The sequence below is a fragment of the Urocitellus parryii genome, chromosome 16 (genome assembly GCF_045843805.1).
Source record: "Urocitellus parryii isolate mUroPar1 chromosome 16, mUroPar1.hap1, whole genome shotgun sequence".
Classification (NCBI taxonomy): domain Eukaryota; kingdom Metazoa; phylum Chordata; class Mammalia; order Rodentia; family Sciuridae; genus Urocitellus; species Urocitellus parryii.
The window spans coordinates 14,371,533-14,391,562 of record NC_135546.1 but is presented as its reverse complement, the minus strand read 5'-3'; the positions used below and the strand labels follow the sequence as shown (position 1 = coordinate 14,391,562).

General features: G+C 41.6%; 2 protein-coding genes across 2 annotated transcripts in view; one reads left to right on the top strand and one right to left on the bottom strand.

The window, feature by feature from the left end:
* Positions 1–798: 798 nt before the first annotated feature.
* On the top strand, positions 799–5,272 carry Fancd2os (FANCD2 opposite strand). The gene is made up of 2 exons (XM_026383134.2): positions 799–848; positions 4,728–5,272. The coding sequence occupies exon 2, from the start codon at positions 4,736–4,738 to the stop codon at positions 5,270–5,272; it is 537 nt and encodes a 178-aa protein (XP_026238919.1). The 5' UTR covers positions 799–848; positions 4,728–4,735.
* Positions 5,273–6,344: 1,072 nt separating this feature from the next.
* Positions 6,345–20,030, bottom strand: part of Fancd2 (FA complementation group D2) — a 60,292-nt gene continuing 46,606 nt past the window's right edge. The window contains exons 34-44 of the mRNA XM_077793459.1: positions 18,529–18,659; positions 17,115–17,208; positions 16,071–16,193; positions 14,884–14,977; positions 14,224–14,295; positions 13,511–13,549; positions 12,588–12,662; positions 11,413–11,487; positions 10,208–10,354; positions 8,952–9,047; positions 6,345–6,714 (exon numbers count right to left, since the gene is read on the bottom strand). Coding sequence (XP_077649585.1) covers positions 6,640–6,714; positions 8,952–9,047; positions 10,208–10,354; positions 11,413–11,487; positions 12,588–12,662; positions 13,511–13,549; positions 14,224–14,295; positions 14,884–14,977; positions 16,071–16,193; positions 17,115–17,208; positions 18,529–18,659 — 1,021 coding nt within the window. The 3' untranslated portion in view covers positions 6,345–6,639. The remainder of the gene's footprint in view (positions 6,715–8,951; positions 9,048–10,207; positions 10,355–11,412; positions 11,488–12,587; positions 12,663–13,510; positions 13,550–14,223; positions 14,296–14,883; positions 14,978–16,070; positions 16,194–17,114; positions 17,209–18,528; positions 18,660–20,030) is intronic.

The following is a 20,030-nucleotide window of genomic DNA, read 5'->3' as shown; positions in this document are numbered from 1 at the left end:
ATGATGCACCATGTAATATGACGTCCCACTTTGCGTTTAACAAATGAGCAAAACATAGCAACAATCGGGCCCAGGGGCTCACGTTTGTAATCCCAGCGACTTGGGAGGCAAAGGCAAGGAGGATCACAAGTTCAAGGCCAGCCTGGGCAACTTAGCCACTGTCTCAAAGTAAAAAAAAATAAAAAGCGTTGGGGTGTTAGCTCAGTGATAGAGCGCCCCTGGATTCAGTTCCCAGTAACGCAAATAAACGTTTACCATAAGATCCAGTGATGGAGAGGCCAAGCCAAAATAGGTAGGGTCAGAGGTAGTTGGTCACAATGTTAACTAGTATCATCCTTTCAGAAGGAATCTTGCAATCTGGTAGCAATCGCCAAGTAAAACATTTCAAAGCTTTTGACCCCTAATCATTTCATTAAAAAAAATCAGTGGGGAAAAAACCCACAAAGACCACTTTAACCACAAAGATGTTCTTTGTGGTAGTAGTATAACTATGGAAGAATGGCTAATATTGTAAATATTATGCAGTCATGAAATGTTAATCATGATCACTTTGGCAACATAAAATGTCACATGATAAACTGAAGGGGAAAGCAATACATATTTTTCTTTAGTGGCAACTATGTGTTAGTTGATTAGGGCTGCCCTGGAAAGGGAATACTGGCCTCCTGGAGCAAGTTCTCTAGAAGGGAAGTTGTTATAAAAGCCTGAACCCGGCCGGCCCCTCCCATCTCTCTGCTTCCTGCCTCTCCTTGTGTTTCCATATTTCATGTATGTTGCCACCATGTGCCATGGGGCCCTCTCCAGAGCCTACACCACATTGTTATGGATTCAGCCTCTACAATTGCAAGGTAAAGAACTTTTTTTTTTCCTTCATAAGTAACCTGCCTCAGCTATTTCATTGCGGGAATAAAAAAGCTAATTCAAGGAGATTCTGGTTTTCCCTATGTTGCTATATATCACAATTGGAGGGATGATAAATGACACTTCCAGGAACTCATCCCCAGCCCAAGGTAACCATTCTTAATGGTGCTGTGCTAGGACAATTATGGGTGTACAAGAAAAAGGCAGGTGGGCTATTAGTTCCCCCCCCTCCACAAATACTACTGCTAGACAATGCAGTAGATAGGCACTGGGGATTCAGGAGTTAGCTTGGTGGGCTCCTTCCTTCCCTCAGCCATCCAGGGCAATTGAAGCAATGCTTACAAACTTGACAAGTCACTTTTTCAGTATGATGAAAGCATCAGTTTTTCAGCATTGCAACATGAGACAGAATCGCCCTCCCCAACCTGTGAGTACTAGTAGATGAACCCAGGATGCACTACCACTGAGCTACACCCTATCCCTTTTTATTTTAGGGGGACAGGGTTTCACTAGGGTGCCCAGGTTGATCTAGAACTTTCGATTCTCCTGCCTCAGCCTCCCCAGTAGTTGTGATTACAGGGCATATGCCACCATTCCCCAGAAGAATAATCCTGAAGTTTAACAGAAGCAACAGAAGCAGACAGGTTTTCAATCAGGAAGTCAAGGAAAGATTTTTTTTTTTTCCTCTCTTGACAGGCAAACATTTGTAATAAGTTCTGTCTCCTTGCACCAGATCATTTCAATACAGCAGCAAAAGCCTTCAGGACCCTCGGTCCTTAATCCTGAATATGGGCAGAAGGTAATAATACACATTATTATTACTAGTAGTAGTAGTACTGGGGATTGAACCCATGTATGCTTAACTGCTGAGCAACACCCCAGGCCTTTTTTGTATTTTATTTAGAGACAGGGTCTCGCTGAGTTGCTTAGGGCCTCGATAAATTGCTGAAGCTGGGTTTGAACCCGCAATTCTCTTGCCTTAGCCTCCCAAGCTGCTAGGATTACAGGCGTGCACCACCACCCACGGCTTGATACAGATTTTTATCCCTAACTACAGGTCCAGGATTTTTACACCTGACCACAGCCTTTGTGGTGGGGGTTTCTGTTTTCTGTGACCTGATCAAAGGCTCACAGGTATGGTAGGATGGGGATGGGAAGGAATTCTAACTAGCCCTGCTGAAACCTGAGTCCTGGACCAGGCATTCCAAGGAGTGAGTGGGAGGCCAATCCTGACACCTCCTAGTGGGGCGGGGCTCGGATTCTCCCCCAGGGGTCCTGGGTCACAAAGGCGGTTGCCAAGCGCCGGTGGAGAAAAGATGCTGCTGCCACTCTGGAGCGTGCGGCCCGAGGAGTTCAGCAGGTGAGCCCCCGGCCCGGATGGTGGGACCGGGCCCGGGCTCCCACCTCCTCTTCCGCCTTGGCCAGCGCCGTCTGGCCACCGCACCCGGGGAGGGGTCCCAGGGGGACAAGCCCCTTCTCCACTCCAGCTCCTCGGGATCTGTTCACACAGTTCACGAGGACCTCAGCTGCATTTGGGCGCTGCGTTCCCCTTTCCAAGGTGGGGAAATCAAGGGACTGGGTCCCTTGGAATGGGAGGAATGGTATGAAAGGGAAAACTTTGGGGCCAGAAAAACCAGGTGTTCCCTATTTCGGAGCTACTACAGTAGCTTTAGTAGACTTCCTATTCAATCCCTCCTGGAATGGGTGACAGTGACTTCTTCTTTTTCTTTTTTTTTAAGAGAGAGAGAGAGAGAGAGAGAGAGAGAGAGAGAGAGAGAGAGAGAGAGAGAGAGAATGAGAGAGAATTTTTAATATTTATTTTTTAGTTCTCGGTGGACACAACATCTTTGTTGGTATGTGGTGCTGAGGATCGAACCCAGGCAGTACCCATGCCAGGCAAGCGCGATACCGCTTGAGCCACATCCCCAGCCCAAGTGACAGTGACTTCTTGCTTGGGATAGGCTGAACCATTTTTAAACCTTGTGTGAAGGGGTGCTAAGCCCTCTCTTCCATGTTGTTTCTGAATATTCAGGCTGGACATGTGACAAAGCCTTTTAACTTAGGCTGTGTTTCCTCTTAGGAGGGTCAAGAAAAGGATCCTGAGGATTTGACTTCTTTTTTTTTTGGGGGGGGAGGAGGGGGGCATGTTCAGAGGAATTAATATTCTCCATCCCATTTTGTCATAGTGGCATACCAAAGTGGCCCCAATCTTGTATGTATGTTCTTAAGGTCAAGATATCTTGCATCAAAAGCCCTTCAGAGACTGGAATAGATAATTATCCCTTGGGTGCCAATTTCTCATCCTAAGGCAGCCCAGATATTTGAATATTTAGTAATTTGCAGGAAGGCTGTGTAGAACATGAGAAACATACCAGCTGCAGTAAACCAACCCATCTCCTTCATACTAACCATTGCTGGGGCAGTTCTGGGTTGAAATGTCACCAACAATTCTTTTTAAAAGATGAATTTCATTGCTTCAACACTATGGTGAAGCTATCAACTTCTCAATGATGACAATTACTGGGTGGGATGAGATAAAATCTACCACTGTATTTTGTGGGAGAAGCAAAGAGAGAGAAAAATACACTTGGCTAGAAAGAAAAGGGATTTGCTATATATGTCCCTTGACATAAAAGGTAGATACTCAAGAAATGTGAGCATCTCTTGAAATCAGTAAGGCCCTTAAGTATTGTCAGTTTTGAAACAGAATGATGGCAAGCTCCAAATCTACTTGGATAAAGTATGAGTTAGCAATCTCCTCCCAACCCCCCCCCCCACCCCTTTTTGGGAGGTGGTGCTTCGGATTGAACCCAGGGCCTTGTGCATGTGAGACAAGCACTCTACCAACTGAGCTCTATCCCCAGCCCACCTCCCAACCCTTCATCTTCAAAGACAAAATCATCATCATCATCATCATTATCATCATCATCATCAAGGTCTTAACCAGTGGGTCTCACATGGATGAAAAAACAAAAACAAAAACCCATACCCAGAAAAACAAAAACGCTTTAGAATATTTTAAGAGACTCGCCCGTGGAAATGTTTCCCCTCAGCGTGGCGTAACTCCTCTAAGGTGGTCCCCAGTTGCCTAGGACTCAGAAGAGCTGTTCCCTTTGTATCAGGAAACAGACTTTTAGGGGCAAGAGGGAGGAGACTGTCTCCATTATGAAAAATAGTGCAAGCTGGCTGAAAGTGCTTAAAAGGAACAGTGTAAGTTGTTCTTAAACTGAAAAGTACAGTGGAGTCCCTTGGAGGGTTTGTATAAATGCAGGTTTCTGGACCCCACCCCAGAGTTTCTGATTCTGTAGGTCTGAACTGGGGCCTAAGAATTTGCATTTCTACCTACTTCCCAAAGGTTGTTCAATCTGTTAGTCCAGAAAGCATACTTGGGAACCACTGATGTTAAAATACATGGCATTAAGGGTGACCTATTTTTAAGATATGGCCCGAGCTGCTTCTAATCTCAAATATTAAGATCTCATCATGAAGTCTCAGCACCCTCTGTCACCCCAGAGGCATATATTCTGTCATGAGCAGTTACCAACACAGCACAAGTCCCAACAGTGGACTGGGACATTCCATGTCAGACAAATCCATTTCCTCATTTGTAGGATGGGTTAAAACCTCCCTTCAGAGGCTTGTAAAAGGTTTAATAGAATTTTAGTGCACATATCAGTTGACACATTCAATACTCATTACCATCCCCATCCCCTACTGTCCTTTCTAGAATTACTAATACCCTATCACTAATAGAATCTGTTCATGGGAACCACAAAGTAAGTTTAAGTCAGTAATGAGACAGATGTGAACTGTCATGGCCATGACCTCGCCGGGGAAATTCCATGTTTTTGATTCCTCTCCTTTAGGACTGTCAATGGCAGGATATCAGCTCTGGTCACCATGGACCCCACTGGATGAGAGCTTCCAATGGCTGCGGCATACAACACCTACCCCTTCCTCCAAGCACCCCTTTAGGGCCTCCCCCTGTTTTCCACATACCCCTTCTGACCTTGAAGTGCAGCTGTGCTTTCAAGAGGTCACTCTAGTCCTAGACAGCCCGTTCCTGGAAACTGGAGTGAGTCCCAAGTTACCCTGCCACACGTCAGAGCTCCGAACCATGAGCAACAAGAAAGGACTGGTCAGGAAGCCCCAGCCCATCCGCCTCAGTGGAGTGGATTCTGTCTTTGGCAGGGTCATCACAGCTCAGCCACCCAAGTGGACTGGGACCTTCAGAGTTTCAGACAAGTCAGCCTTCTGCAAAATTATCAGCAGGGAGCACCAATGGCCCACTGGACTTAAGGAGCCTCAGATTCAGATGACAGTGACTATGTGCAAACAGATGCTGCGCTCCATCCTCCTGCTGTATGCAACATATAAGAAGTGCACCTTTGCCTTACAACACTCCAAGTAAAGGGTCCCCATCTGATCCCCCTAATCTTCACACCATGTTCTTTGGTATGTACCTGAAGCTTACACAAATCTGTTCACATAAATGAAACTGTGACACTGCCCCAGCTATTCTGCTTTCCTGTGAAGCAGTGATAATTCAGGAGCCCCTGTCTCTCCAAAATAAGGGGAGGGTGGGCAGTGATAACAGTGCAAGGGAGAACATTTCCATTGTAAAGTTGAAACGACCATTTAAAAGAGTCAAACTAGCATTGACATGTACATGTGATAAAGAACCATTAAACCATATAAATCAATGAGCCTACTGTGAACTCACTTAAACACCAAAGACAATAATGAATTGGGGGAAAAGGGGATTTTGAGAAAGGAGTGTGCATTTCTTTGTACCAGAGGAAGATGGGGTCAAAAATGTTTATATGAGTCAAGAATTAGTTTAAAAATTGAATAGCCTTCCCCCATCAAAACAATGACCAAAAAACAATACCTCAGGATAGTACTTAAATGGGTAGAAATATTAACAAATATTAAACAATCTTTACAGCCTGGCAAGAAAGAACTTGGTAGCAGCACTGAAATTGGGCTTTTTGGCAGAAGAAAGGAGAGCCTTCCATTTTAGATGAAGTATATTCATAGTGTTCTGTTTCTAATAAACAATTTTGTAGTATTCTTGTAATTAGATTATAGGTGCAATTCAGAATAATGTGGAAATAAATATTATATGTATGCAAAGTCAGCATAAATTTGATGATGCCTCTTCTTCCTTTGTCTTATACTATTATAAGGATCCAAAAAATTATAAGGTAGTAAGATATTCCTTTTGATTCTGTCTTGAGTATCGAAAGTTCAGGTCACTTCTCTAGAAAGATCACAAAAATGATACCATCATATGTGAGAACAGTCCTTGTAATAGAGGAGATGATTTTGAGCAGAAAAACTATGTTGGCACCTATCCCTTTTATTTCTCTGCACAAACTTCAATTCTACCTAGTCCTTGAATAATAAAAGAAATCTAAACAAGAAAAAGGTGACTAAGGCAAAACTTAGAATTTATTTGTTAAAGTGATATAAGCCTAAATTCTAGAATAAATCTGTTTCAAAACTAGTGCACAAAGTCCAAAATCATGACTCAGAGAGTTTACTCTGCATTAGAGCACAGCCACATTTATCCAAACCAGAAACAATGCTTCACTGGGATTCCAAGCCAGGGACTTTGACAATGATAGACAATCTGTGAAATTCACAAATTAAATAAACCCCCTCTTGGAGGACAAAACAGGATACTTCCAAACAGAAAGAGCAGATTTCAAACCCTGAATACAAAATGGTAAGAGAGTGGCAGAGAAGAGAAAGACAGCAGCAGCCTCTTGGGGTCTAATCAGAGTTGTCGTCACTCTCATCACTATATTGCTCCTTTTCTCCATCACTTGCTTCATCATCTTCACCATCCTAAGGAGCAAAGGACAAGTAAGTATTTTAGGCCATTGATCTACAAGACTCAATGAATTGCAAAAAAGTTCCCACCAATATATACTATACTACTTCATTGTTGAAACCAATGATAGATTTTAAACCACTGTTATGGTTTGGATGTGAGGTGACCCCCAAATGCTCCTGTGTTAATGCAAGGATATTCAGAGGAGAGATGATTAGATTATGAGACCTGCTACCTAATTATTCTAATTTGAATCGACTGGCTGGGTGGTAACTGTAGGCAGATGGGGCAAGGAAAAGTGTCACAGGAGGTGTGAGTGAAGGGGGGGATCATCTTCCCTGTGGCCCCTTCCTCACCTGCTGTCTCTGCTTCCTGGCTGCCACAGTGGAGCAGTGCTCCTCCACCACAACCTTCTGCCAAGATGCACTGCCTCATCTTAGGCCCAGAGAAATGGACTTGGCTGTCTATGGACTGAGACCTCTGAAACTGGGAGCCCCAAATAAACTTTTCCTCTTCTTAAGTTGTTCTTGGATATATGTTGGTCACAGCAATGAAAAGCTGAATAATACCTTCTTTGTAAAATGAACCAGAGGCTCTTCTCAATTTTACTGAAGTATTGGGGATCAAACTTAGGGCCTCACACATGCTAAGCAAGTGCTCTACCACTGAACTATATCCCCAGCCCTTCTTATTTTTTGAGACAGTCTCCCTAAGTCATCCAGGCTAGTCTGGAACTTGAAATCTTCTGCCCTTAGCCTCCTGAGTAGCTGGAATTATAGGCATGTAACACCATCTTAATTCTTGAGCTCTAAGCCAAGACCATGGATGGAGATCATTTTGATACTGACTCATCCCATACTGCAAGCAAACCAAATTTTCATGATTTTTAAAATTGGCCATAGCTTTCCAGCTCTTCTTCTTTTTTTTTTTTTTTTTTTTTTTTTTTTTTTTTTTTTTTTTTTTTTTTTTTAAGAGAGAGTGAGAGAGAGAGAATTTTTTAATATTTTTTAGTTTTCGGCGGACACAACATCTTTGTTTGTGGTGCTGAGGATGGAACCCGGGCCGCAAGCATGCCAGGCGAGCGCGCTACCGCTTGAGCCACATCCCCAGCCCCATCCAGCTCTTCTACATGGATGTGACATAAACAAAATCACAATATGCTTCAATAGAAAATGAAATAGACATTAAAAGTACTGGCATATTCAACAGGGAATACACATAAAATTGCTTCGAAAATCTAGTATGGTAGGTCTGTTTAGGATAAAATACAAAGCTAACAGGGACCTGCCTGCTTCAGGTGCAGGAGGCATATTATACATTAAAACAGAGAACCATGCAAATAATTTTTTGTACTAAACGGCCTTTAGGACATACAGCAGGAATTCTTGTATCTGAACTTGTTGATGTCCATGACCCACTTGAATTATAGCAAAATTTTTATAAATATGTAAATTTTTATTTAGCTTTCTTTAAATTAACAAAAGCATTGAAAAAAAAGGAGTTCTGTTATTTTATTCCTATGTGGTAGCAACTTCTGACTCTAGGTTTTGGCTTCCATCAAAAGCTTTCTTTGGTGATTTTTTTTGGGCAGGGAGGAACCAAAAATTGAACTCAGGGGCACTTGATCACTGAGCCACATCCTCAGTCCTTTTTTTTTTTTTTTTGTATTTTAGAGATAGGGTTTCACTGAGTTGCTTAGCAACTCTTTTTTGCTGAGGTTAGCTTTGAATTCATAATCCTCCTGCGTCAGCCTCCTGAGCCATCTAGATTATAGGTGTGGGCCACCAAGCTGGCTTGCTTATTTTTGTCTATTCAAACATGTTTAAGTGGCTTAGCTCATCTTCTCAGCACTTAGAAAATATACTAAACTCTTCTTTTCTTCCTTCTAAAATAGTTTCATACATGAGTTTGTAGAAAACAGTACAATACACAATGGAAGAGAAAATTTTTTTCCTTTGTTTTTAGTGTTGGGGATTGAATCCAGGGACTTGTGCATGCTAAGCACAGGTGTTACTAGTGAGCCACAGCCCAAGTCACTTGGAAGACAATTTTCAACTCCATAACACATGCCACAGCTTGAGATACTCAAATGATTCTAAAATTGTGAACTTTTTTTTCTGGGCCCCCAGAATTCATAAGTAAAGAAATAGTATTATATCATCAAATATAAGCAGGGAAAGGTCTGCATTCTACCAATTCACAACAGTTAACATGAAACCATCAATGCCAGACTCTGGTGCCCTTTCGATACCTCTGTTGCTTTGCTCTTAGTGAGCTGGGATGACGTGCCACCCTCACTCTCATATGCTGTACTCTCCTGGGAATTCTGGGATATAATCTCTTCACCCTAAATATGGAAGGACAGAGACAAATGGTGGGTTATAATGATTACATTAGGGTTCGTAGGAGGAGAAAGGCTGAGCAATACAAAGAAAGATGTTCTAAGTCATTCAAAATACCAACACCAACTTGTGTTACAGCATCTAGGGAAGGAATACTCAACCCCAGGTTTCTGGGATGCCTGTGGCTCTGATATAATATGTATTTCTACAAAAAAGAATTCATCTTCGTATTCTAGTATCACCTAGATTTACAAGGCAAGAATGTATTAGTGACTTTTGGTTATCGTTGAATATAGATCTCGTTTCCCCAGTATTTTTTCTTTCTTTCTTTCTTTTTTTTAAATATTTGTTTTTTGGTTTTAGGTGGACACAACATCTTTATTTTTATGTGGTGCTGAGGATCAAACCCAGTGCCTCACACATGCTAGGCAAGTGCTCTACCTCTGAGCCACAACCCCAGCCCTCCCCGGTATCTTAAAGTAAATAAGTTCCAACACAGGAACCACAAACAGCTATGAAGAGGCTGAAGAACAGTCAAGTGGTTGAAGAACATCAACTCTGGATCAGAACTGTTTGGACTCAAGCTCTGGCTCTATTCACTTGCTGCTGACAGGCCTTACATAAGTTACTTCTCTGAGTTTCAATTTTCTCAAATAGAATCAATCTCATACAGCTGAGGTGAAGAAAAGAAGCTAATTCTCGGGTCTATTTTCACATATAACCAATTATAAAACTATGATATTGTCAGCATGAAAAAAAAGGGCTTAAATCCTTTATGAAAAATGCTGTAAGCAATATTATGATCAATACAAGATTTCATTCAATCAGACAACTGTAAGACCCTAGAAATGTTCATTTGTTAAAGTTAGCCAAAATGATTTCAGGAAAAGTACAGACTAGGGCTTAAAACTGCCTTGGAGAGGACTGAACCAATCTGGCTCTATTTCTGAGACCTGTTTACACCAATGGCACCTTTGCTGCCTGTCTCTAGTACAGCCTGTGACTAGAGACCACAGCAATGTACCCTAGCTTTAAAAACTAAACAACCAGACTTCAAAGCAGTCTCATTGGCAAAGCAGGGCTTAAGTGACCTTCCTTACATTCCTTCTGATGTTCTATCAAGGAATGGGAATGAGGCATTAGCACTGGTGGTCCAAAGGCTTACCTGCAAGTCCCGGTTTTTGAGATTGCCCAGCCAGAAAGCCTCTCTGCAATTGTTGAGGACCAGCATTGCTTTGACTCTGCAAACTAAGAGCTCCAGGGTCTTTTTAAGTAAAGGCACATGTTTGGTGAGTCTCATGTCCTGGTGAATCTGAATGAAAATACATACATACATCTCATCTGAGCTTATTGTCAAGCATAAATCTGTACACTGAATGACAGCATAGCCCTGTCAATTTGAGACAGGGTCTCACTAAGTTGCTGAAGCCCAACTTGAACTTGTAATCCTCCTGTCTCAGCCTCCTGAGTTGCTGGGGTAACAATCATGCGCCACCTCACCTGGCACCAAAAATATTCTTGAGCCAATATTACATGGATATTAAAAAAAAAAAAATCTCTGCTTAGCACAGAGTCCTTACAATTCTATTGCTCAGAACTTTTCAACTTAAAACCAGGAGAGGAAATAAGTAATAGGAACTGGCTCAAAGAATCATTTGGTTTTCCAGTGACTATAGAACCCTAGGATTCCGTGTTCCTTCAGAAAAAAAGGTGTCAATGGTTTATTAACTCTAAGAGGGTTTCAAGCAGAAAAACCCTTCAATTCGAAAATGTTCTCACAACAGATGTGCCCCTTGACAACTAAGTAGTCCAGCTGGAAAATCTGAGATGGCTGCTTTAGCAATACCTTGCCCAACAGTGCCACCCGTGACCTAGTGTTTTTCCCACCCAGAGCACTTTGTAAGATTTCTTTTCTTTTTTTCTTTTTAATTAGGGATTGAACCCAGGGATACTTTACTACTGAGCTATATCCTCAGTCCTTTTTATTTTTTTGAGACAGGGTCTCACTAAGTTGCCCAGTCTGGTCTCAAACTGTGATCCTCCTGTCTCAGCCTCCTGAGTGGCTCGGACCACAGGTGTGAACTACCATGCCCAGCCATCCAGCAGCATTCTATACTCCTCACCCAAGAAGCATTTCTAGAGAACGGCTATGGGATCTGAATCAAATTACAGATGCAGAACTTCCCTTTAGACAACTGCCCAATATCAACCAGCAACTAAGGATCTGAATAGTCATAAAATGCCTTTGGACACAGTCTAAGATCTAAAGGCTTAAAGAAGAGGTAACAAAGGAAGAAGTAAATAAACCAATGGAACTCCCAACAGCACTTGCAGATCCAGCCAGCAGTGCCTGACCTACTCCCCTCTCACCTTGGAATGCCCACACAGGTGATGAAGCAGCCTTGTGTCCAGCTGGAAGGTTTCCAGTAAGCTCAGCACATCTTCCTAAGATAACAAAATTCATAAATGCAGCATGAAATATTCTCATTTCATTTTAGATGCAAGATATCCTTGTAACTGAGAGAATCAAAGATGATACATTCTACAGGTTGCAGCCTATGGTGACAATCGTCTTCATTTGGCCCTCAGAAACAGAATTAGCTAAAGACATTTCTCTAGTGTCCCATTTCTGCCCCTACTGCCATAAGACCTTGACTATAGAGCTAAATAGATTACATCTCAATTTTCCCCACCTCTCCTTTCTCTTTTAGGGTTATAAGGGATTAACCAAATATCCTAGGTGTTTTATTATTGGTGTTTTGCAAATTTTACTTGCTAAATACGTATAAGAAATCATTTGTTTCTTTCCTTACTTCATTAATCTATCCCTGGGTACTACTTTACTAAAGAAACTATCAAGATTGTTCTTTAAAACAGCAAAGTAGGGGCTGGGGTTGTGGCTCAGTGGTAGAGTGCTAGCCTAGCATGTGCAGGGCCCTGGGTTCGTTCCTCAGCACCACATAAAAATAAATAAAGTAAAGGTATTGTGTCCAACTACAACTAAAAATAAATATTAAAAAAAAAAACAGCAAAGTATTTTGTGACACAAATAAACTGCATCTTTATTATTCCAGAGTAGACCTAGGGAAGCACAAAGTAGCAATCAACTGAATACAAGGTCCTGGGAGTGCAGTAGCACAATGAAATCAAGCTTAAGAGAAAAAGCACCATTAGGGCAGAGGCACAGGAGGGGTCTAAACAGTTCTGCCCAGAATGTGAGCAAGGAGACTGTTCCCACTCCCACCCCCAACCCTACCCCATAAGCCACTATGCATATACCCTCCAAGCAACTTGATTTTTTTAGCAAGGAGACTGTTCCCACTCCCACCCCCAACCCTACCCCATAAGCCACTACGCATATACCCTCCAAGCAACTTGATTTTAAAAAATATATATATTTCTTAGTTTTGGGTGGAGACAATATCTTTATTTTTATGTGGTGCTGAGGATCCAACCCAGTGCCTCATGCATGCTAGGCAAGCACTGAGCCACAAAAGCAGTCCCCAAGCAACTCTTGAGAGTAACTCTTTGCTCTCTGCACTTACCCGGTGTTTTCTGAAACTGAAGTCTAGGAGTGGCATACACTGCTTCAGAAATGCTTCCACAAAGAGACGTCCATACTGAAGAAAAGAGACACTGGTGACTTCTTTCACTTGAAAGGCCCCTGCTGAAGCAGCATAGCATCACCAGCCCAAAGGCATTATGTTCCTTTTTTATATGTAAAAAATAGTTGGGAGTAGTCCAAAAGGTTAATTTGGAGAAGGTAGTTTAATATGAAAATTGTCTGTTATAAAGCCCAGAATTTGATGGATTACCTATTTCAGACACAGCGAAAAGCCAAAGGCCTAACTCAAGAATGAGAGCAGAGAGGAGCAAGGGGAACTCCCAACTCTTGAGAATGAATGACTCCCAAGAGGAGGAAACTGTGTAGGGTTGAGGGAGCCTACACCAATTTCCAATATTACCAGATCAAAGAAATCATCCCTTGTCCCGGACTCCCCCATCTCCCAGTGTATGAGAGTAGAGAGGCCAGAAGATAGAATGGGGCACCAACCCACTTGGAAGGAGACATCAGGAGTGGGAAAGAAGCATTCTCTCTACAATATTCCCATTGGGTTTACTATCAAATCTAGAGCTAATCTGGGAAATCCCCATAGAGAGGAGTCATGAAGACATAGAATATATCAGTTTCCACATTCACAAGGCCACCAAAGGCCTTTCCTCTTCCCTCTTTTTTTTCTTCTTCTTTTTTAAACAGCGCTGGGGATGGAACCTAGGGTCTTGCACAAGTTAGGCAAGCCTTGTACCACTGAGCTAACATATCTATTGCCTTCCCTAAGGCTGTTAGCATAGAATACATCCTACAGCCTCTGACGTATGCAAGGTATTGGCAACTCATTTTAGCTGAGGCCTCTTTAGAACAACCACAAGAAGAAGAAATATTGAACAGGGCCAGTAAAGCTCTCACCTTCAAACATACATGCAGAACAGGATGACTATCAAATACCTGGAGGTGAAAAGACAAGAAACCAAAGCTAAGGATGGCTCCTTTGAGCATCCCAGCACAGCTCTGGGTACTGCAGAGAAATCTAAAACGAAGACAGCAAGTCAACAGTTTAATTACAAATTAATTTACGGAACAGAGTAACTGCCATAACTGAAGTCAAAGAAAGGAAGAAATGAGCAAAGAGGGACAAGAGATTGATTCTAACTGGAGATGTTAGAATATGACATAAGAGGGCCAAAACCTTGATCTGAAGCTTTAAGAAAAACTTTTTATAAGTGAAGTGAAATAGTAAGAGAATGACATCCAAGGCTGAGGGACCAACCTGAACAGAATCTTGGAGAGAAAGCACTAGTTTGAAAAATAATGAAGACACTGAGGGTTGGAAAAGGGAGTGAGATTAGAGAGGACCCAGAGCAAGGTGAGAGAAAATGACAGAGATTAAGTATTATTATTGTGTGTCTCGGGAGGCAGGAAGAAAAGGAAAAAGACATTGCCTAGGAGAGAAAGGGGTTAGCATGGATGGGCAGGAGAACAGGCTATAAGACAATGGAAATGTGTGTGTATGGAGGAGATACGTCTCAGGAAGGGTGAGGACAGGAGCAAACAGGATCCATTTTGGAAGCCAGGGCCTCATTTTCCGCAGTTATCTGGATAACTGGAGCCTCCATGCTCACTTTCATCAGGTTGATGAGGATACTAAAGTCTCGAACAGCCATGTTCCAGTAGAGAAGCTTCTCTTCATGAATCTGGAGACAACCAAACAGATGCCTCTGAATCACAGCTCACAGAATTATTCTTATCCTGTACTCCCAACTAATGCACAGTTCTTCAATCACACAGCTATTCAGAGGTTAAAGCTAATTACGCTACCAAAGAAATGTGGCAACCAGTGCACCCACAAGATGGTTCTAAGGCCTACATGTTGTGATAACATTGGAGTGCCTGATAGAGTGTCTTTTCAGGAATTTCCAAGTAGGTGCAGCTTCTGTAGCAGATCTCAGTGGCTTCTGACTGCCTAAGTTAGCCCTTGATCTCAACAATCCAGTTCAGTTCTGGTTAGCCAAGCTGCCAAGATCCACAGCATCTCAAACAGACTAACTTACCTCATGCTAGCAAATAAGTGACAAATTGGACAGTGGCCAGGGAAAATAAAGCCCAATTCTCACCTCCAACTAGAGGGAAGGGAAATTAAACCAGGAGTCTTTGAAAAATATCCTGTATTTGGTAACTCAAAGTAAGTAGCTCAGGAGAAGCCCTAGGCCCAAGAAATAGCAGGATCAGGAAATTCCAAGAAATCCAGAGTCCATTTCTTGGTGGGGGAGCATCTGACCCACCTGCTGTGAGTCTGCCGCTGTGCCAGCCTGGAGACCTTTCACCGTCTTCTCAAGTTCAGCCATCATCACACGGAAGAAAATGACAAAGGTGTGCCTAAAAGAGGGACAAGTACACACAATCCTACAACGATGCACTGCTTAGGAAGAACTTCCCAAGAAGAAGTCAGGAACCACAATAATTCCTCCCCCAACCCTCTGAATGTTCTTTCACTAGGGTCCACTGAAAAGAGAATAGGAAAGTGGAAAGGCTTCAGAAATGGGTCCAAGTAGATAGACCTACAAAACAATGGGTCTGAGCTAGCTTCATGGAAGGAGATGATAGAGCGGTATGGAAAGAGCAGTGAAGCAGTAGGGAAAAGACCCAAGTTTAATCCTGCTTCCACATTCATTTTATTGCTTACATAAGCTGGAGAGGTTCCCTCTCTTACCCTCACTTTTCTCAACAGTAAAATGGAGGTAATGATACCTACCTGATAGAATTATTAAAAAGATCAATCAAATGAGATAAAGAATGTTAAAGTGCTTTATAAACCTGAAAGACTATACAAGTATAACTACTGATAGGAGACACAAACTCATTCAGACATATATGATTATATATGACAATCACCTTTTCAAAGTGGTTAAAATATTAGAATAGCCTGAAGCTTATATTATACACATACACACAAAGACACACTCACACACATATTTTTTATGATGCTCAGCATCAAACCTGGGCCTCATGCATGGTAGGCATGCACTACCACTAAGCTACCATCTCCAGTCCTAGTTTCAAGTTTAAAGGATGAAAGTATAGATAGGAGAAGTTCATCTCCTTTCAAACTGTAACTTCTGACAATTTATTCCACAATAAGGCCCACTCACATAGTTTGACTGAGAGCTCCTGGAAGGAATGCATAGACTAACTAAAGATGGTACCTACCAAATGTATCAAAATTAGAGGGGTGGGCAGGGGTTGTAGCTCAGTGGTAGAGCACTCACCTCGCCTGTGCAAGACCCTGGGTTCAATCCTCAGCACCACATAAAAATAAATAAGTGAAATAAAGGTATTGTGTCCAACTACAACTAAAAAATAAATATTTTTTTTTAAAAATTAGAGGAGTAAGGTGGTTATTTGGAAACTATATACACTAAACAATGTAAACATATCCGAAAAAGAGAACTGGAGGCAAGAATTCCTTTACCTTGTCAGTGTAGGGAATGTAGAGGAAGATGCATCTTTTGGAGAGTTGATCAATTCTGGGACACCAATGCCAGCGATCTCCTCTATGGCCTTCAGAACATTGTCTGTGTGCTCCAGGTAGATGCTGCATGGAGAGTTGGAGGAGTATGAACACGTTACTGAACTTCTAAGTAGTTCAGATTTCTTTCTTGAGATGTTACCAAACATCAAGCTTCCCCCAGCCCCAGCAATACTGAGGATTAAACCCAGGGTCTGATGCATGCTAGCAAGAACTTAACCACTGAGCCACATTCCCAGACCTTTTCGTTTTTTGAGACTGGGTCTTGGTAAGTTGCCCAGGTTGTCCTTGAACTTGCCTCAGCCTCCCCATAGTTGGCTTACAGGCATACATCACCAAGCCTGGCTGGTATTAAGCTTTAAAACAATTTCAGGAGCTGGAGATATAGCTCAGTTGGTAGAATGCTTACCCTGCATGCACAAGGACCTGGGTTTGATCCCCAGCACACCATAAAAACAATTTCAGGCTTTTATTTTTATTTTCTTAAGTTAAAGATGGACTCAATACCTTTAGTTTGTTTGCTTATTTTTTCATGTGGTGCTGAGAATCGAACCCAGTGCCTCATGCGTGCTAGGTAAGCGCTATACCACTGAGCCCCAGCCTGAGCCCGAGCCCCAGCCCCAGCCCCGGGCTTTTATTTTTAATAACAAAGATTCCAGATACTTGTCCAAAGGCAAAGTAAATGAGACCCAATTAGAAACAGACACCTTGGAAGTGGTTAATACATCTTGAATATGGTAGACAATAGATGTATTTGGCTGATTAATAAGGTAGGATACAACTGTAGACTCCTCCACTTCCTCTATATTTTAACAGTTTTAACTAATAGGAAGGTAGAAGCAGAGGATTTTAAGATCCAGATTCCAAATTCTGTTTAGTTTAAACCTACTTCATTGCTCTCAAGTCTCCCCTAACCAGATGAGAAATCCCATCAGTAGCAAAATGGAAAAGGGGTATTTGGCTTATGGAAGAAACCAAACATCTCACCAAAGCATATCATGCAGCTGCTCATTAAAGGTGCTGTTCTTCTCTTTTTCCCCATGTGACCATGCCCGACAGAGGCACTGTCTAGCCAGGGAAGCTTTTAGAAAACAAGACAGAGAGTTCTCATTAGCAGGAAAATGACCTCTTTTTAAAAAATATATATTTAAAGTTTTTATTTTGACACATAATAATTGTATACATTTGTGGGGTATAGTGACATTTCAATATATGTATATAATGTATAATGATCAGATAACCTCACTTGTCTTCCAGGCTTTTGGGATGATCATTGTTCAAAGGGATTATTATTCTAAATTTACTAAGTTGTTCCTGTCTTACCAAAAAATTTTTAGAAGGCTGCTATGAACATAAACCAATAGAGCCACACAAGGATACCGCTGGGCAGTGGGAAAGTCAAACGTGCTCCTGGTGGGCAGGTCAGTGGCCCTTCCCAAAGCACCGTTTCACATTTTCATGCTGCTGTTTGTGCTATTAACTAGGATGTATAATCAGTGAGATGTATTCCAAGAATTATGATATAATACAGTTAAAGAAAAGTCAAGGAAGAGGCTAATACTTCCTCCACACCTGATCCTGATTTCATCTTTTTCTCCCTTTTTTTAAAGATTTTTTATTCTATTTTGTCATATATGACAGAAGAATGCATTACAATTTATATTATACATATAGAGCACAGTTTTTCATCTCTGATTGTATACAAAGTATATTCACACCATTCGTAATTCCATACATGTATTTAGGGTAATAATGTCCACCTCATTCTTTTTTATCCCCTTGCTTCCTCCCTTGCCCTCCTTCCCCTTTGCCCTATCTAGAGTTTGTCTAATCTTCCCATGTTTTTCTCCCACTTTATTAACCTCATGGTTTATGTCTTTTTGTCAAATGTGTCAGATAATTTAAAAATTTTTTTTAGTTGAAAATGGACATAATACCTTTATTTGTTTTTATGCAGTGCTAAGGATTGAACACAGTACCTCACACATGCTAGGCAAGCGCTCCACCACTGAGCTAAATCTCAGTCCCCAATTATTTTTTCTTTTTTAAAGGATATGATTAAAACTTGAGCCAAACAGAAAATTATCCAGGGCTGGGAATGCAGCTCAGTGTTAAGAGTTTGTGTGTGGACAGCATGTGCTAGGGCTCTGGGTTCCAATCCTCAGTACCAAAAAAAGAAAAAAAAAATCCTCTAGACAGCTGACCAATGTCACACTAAGCAATGTCAGCAGAAGTCAATCAGAGATCCTTAGGGGAAAAAAAAAGCCTCTTTGGTGTCAAAGAGGGCATATCCAAGACTTTGTGGGGATTTACATGCAAAAATGTACAAGGTTCTGGGAAGCCCCAAATTTAGAGTTAGACATGAATTCTATTCTTGAAAAAGAGGAATTGGGCCCATCACCAATTTTTTCTTTCTTTGGAGCAGGAGCTGTAGATTTTTCCAACAAGACCATCAAAAGTCTGATAAGGTAAAGACCACACTGGAAACTAGGAATGCTGGGATGAAAATTCTGCAAGTAATTGAAGCTCTGACTGTAAGGAGACAAGAAACAAAACAACAAAACACAACAGCATCACATGTATTAAAGACATATTAAAATCCATAGGAGTTGCCCAACTTCTCTGTAAATGAGAGCCAAATCAGAATCCTCATTTTCAGGTGCTTTAGGACCAAGTTTCAAGCATCTTGACAGAAAACTCTGTGTATGTAGAAATTGAGGGTAAAAGAGCACCCCAGGAATGGAATGCTGGCCTCAAAAGGGTCATGTATGTCAAAAATGCAATTTGTGCAACTCCTGATAAATTAGTTGCCCTTCAAAGACTTATGAAACACTGAAAATCATGTTTAAAATCCAAGTTTGGCAATGTATGGTGGCACACACCTGTAATCCCAGAGGCTCAGGAATCTGAGGCAGGAGGTTTACAAATTCAAAGCCAGAGTAACTTAATGAGACTTTGTCTCAAAATAAAAAATAAAAAGGGCTGGAGATGTGGTATCCAACAGAGACAATGTGGAAGGAAATTATAATACAATGCAGAGAAAGCATAGTTTATTTGTTTTGTTTTCCCCAGTAGTGGAGATCAAATGCAGGGCCTCACATTTGCTAGGCAAATACTCTACCACTTAGTTACATTCCCAGCACCCCACCTCCTTAATATTTTTAGCTGTCAATGAATATTTATTATTATTTTTTTAAAATGGGGCTGAGAATTGAACCCAGTGCCTCACACATGCTAGGCAAATGTTCCACTACTGAGCTACAGTCCCCAAGCCCTTTTTCAAATTTTATTTTGAGAGTATCTTACTAAGTTGCCTGGCTGAAAACACAGCTTTTAATGAATGCATCATACACAGTCTAGTTTCAATGCAATAAAATAATGGGAGATAGGGAATGAAAATCAGTCTAGAACTGTTAAATTGTTGTTAAAATGATACCAGAGTCAATTCCTGATTGTTTGGTGAGAAAGAGGTCAAATTAAAAATTTTCTCTTTCTCTCTGCACACCCCCCCCTTCCTCCCTTTCATTTTTCAGAGCTGAGGATAGAATCCAGGGCCTTAAGTAGAGTAGGCAAATACTCAACCACTGAGCTACACCCCTAAAAGTAGTCAATTTAAAATAAGGTCCTGCCCTACAGGCAGGAAGACAAGTACTGACTGCTGACATAGTGATGGCCTAGGCTATCAAGGAGGAGACGGAAAGACCAAGTCACTCTGGCTGATGCTGGATAGGAGGCTGACAGCCTGTCCTTTAAATTATATTCTCACCTCCCTCCTCCATAGCCTTGCCCTCAGTCACATATGGTCTTCCTCTAAGGATGGAGAAAGGAGACTGGCCATTAGTGATAACTAGCTGCTATCTACATAACCAACCCTGGTAGGAGACAGAGGAAGTCCTTGGACAC

Excerpts from the sequence above, each read along its gene's own strand:
- Fancd2os (XM_026383134.2), top strand. The coding sequence starts at position 4,736 with ATGGCAGGATATCAGCTCTGGTCACCATGGACCCCACTGGATGAGAGC.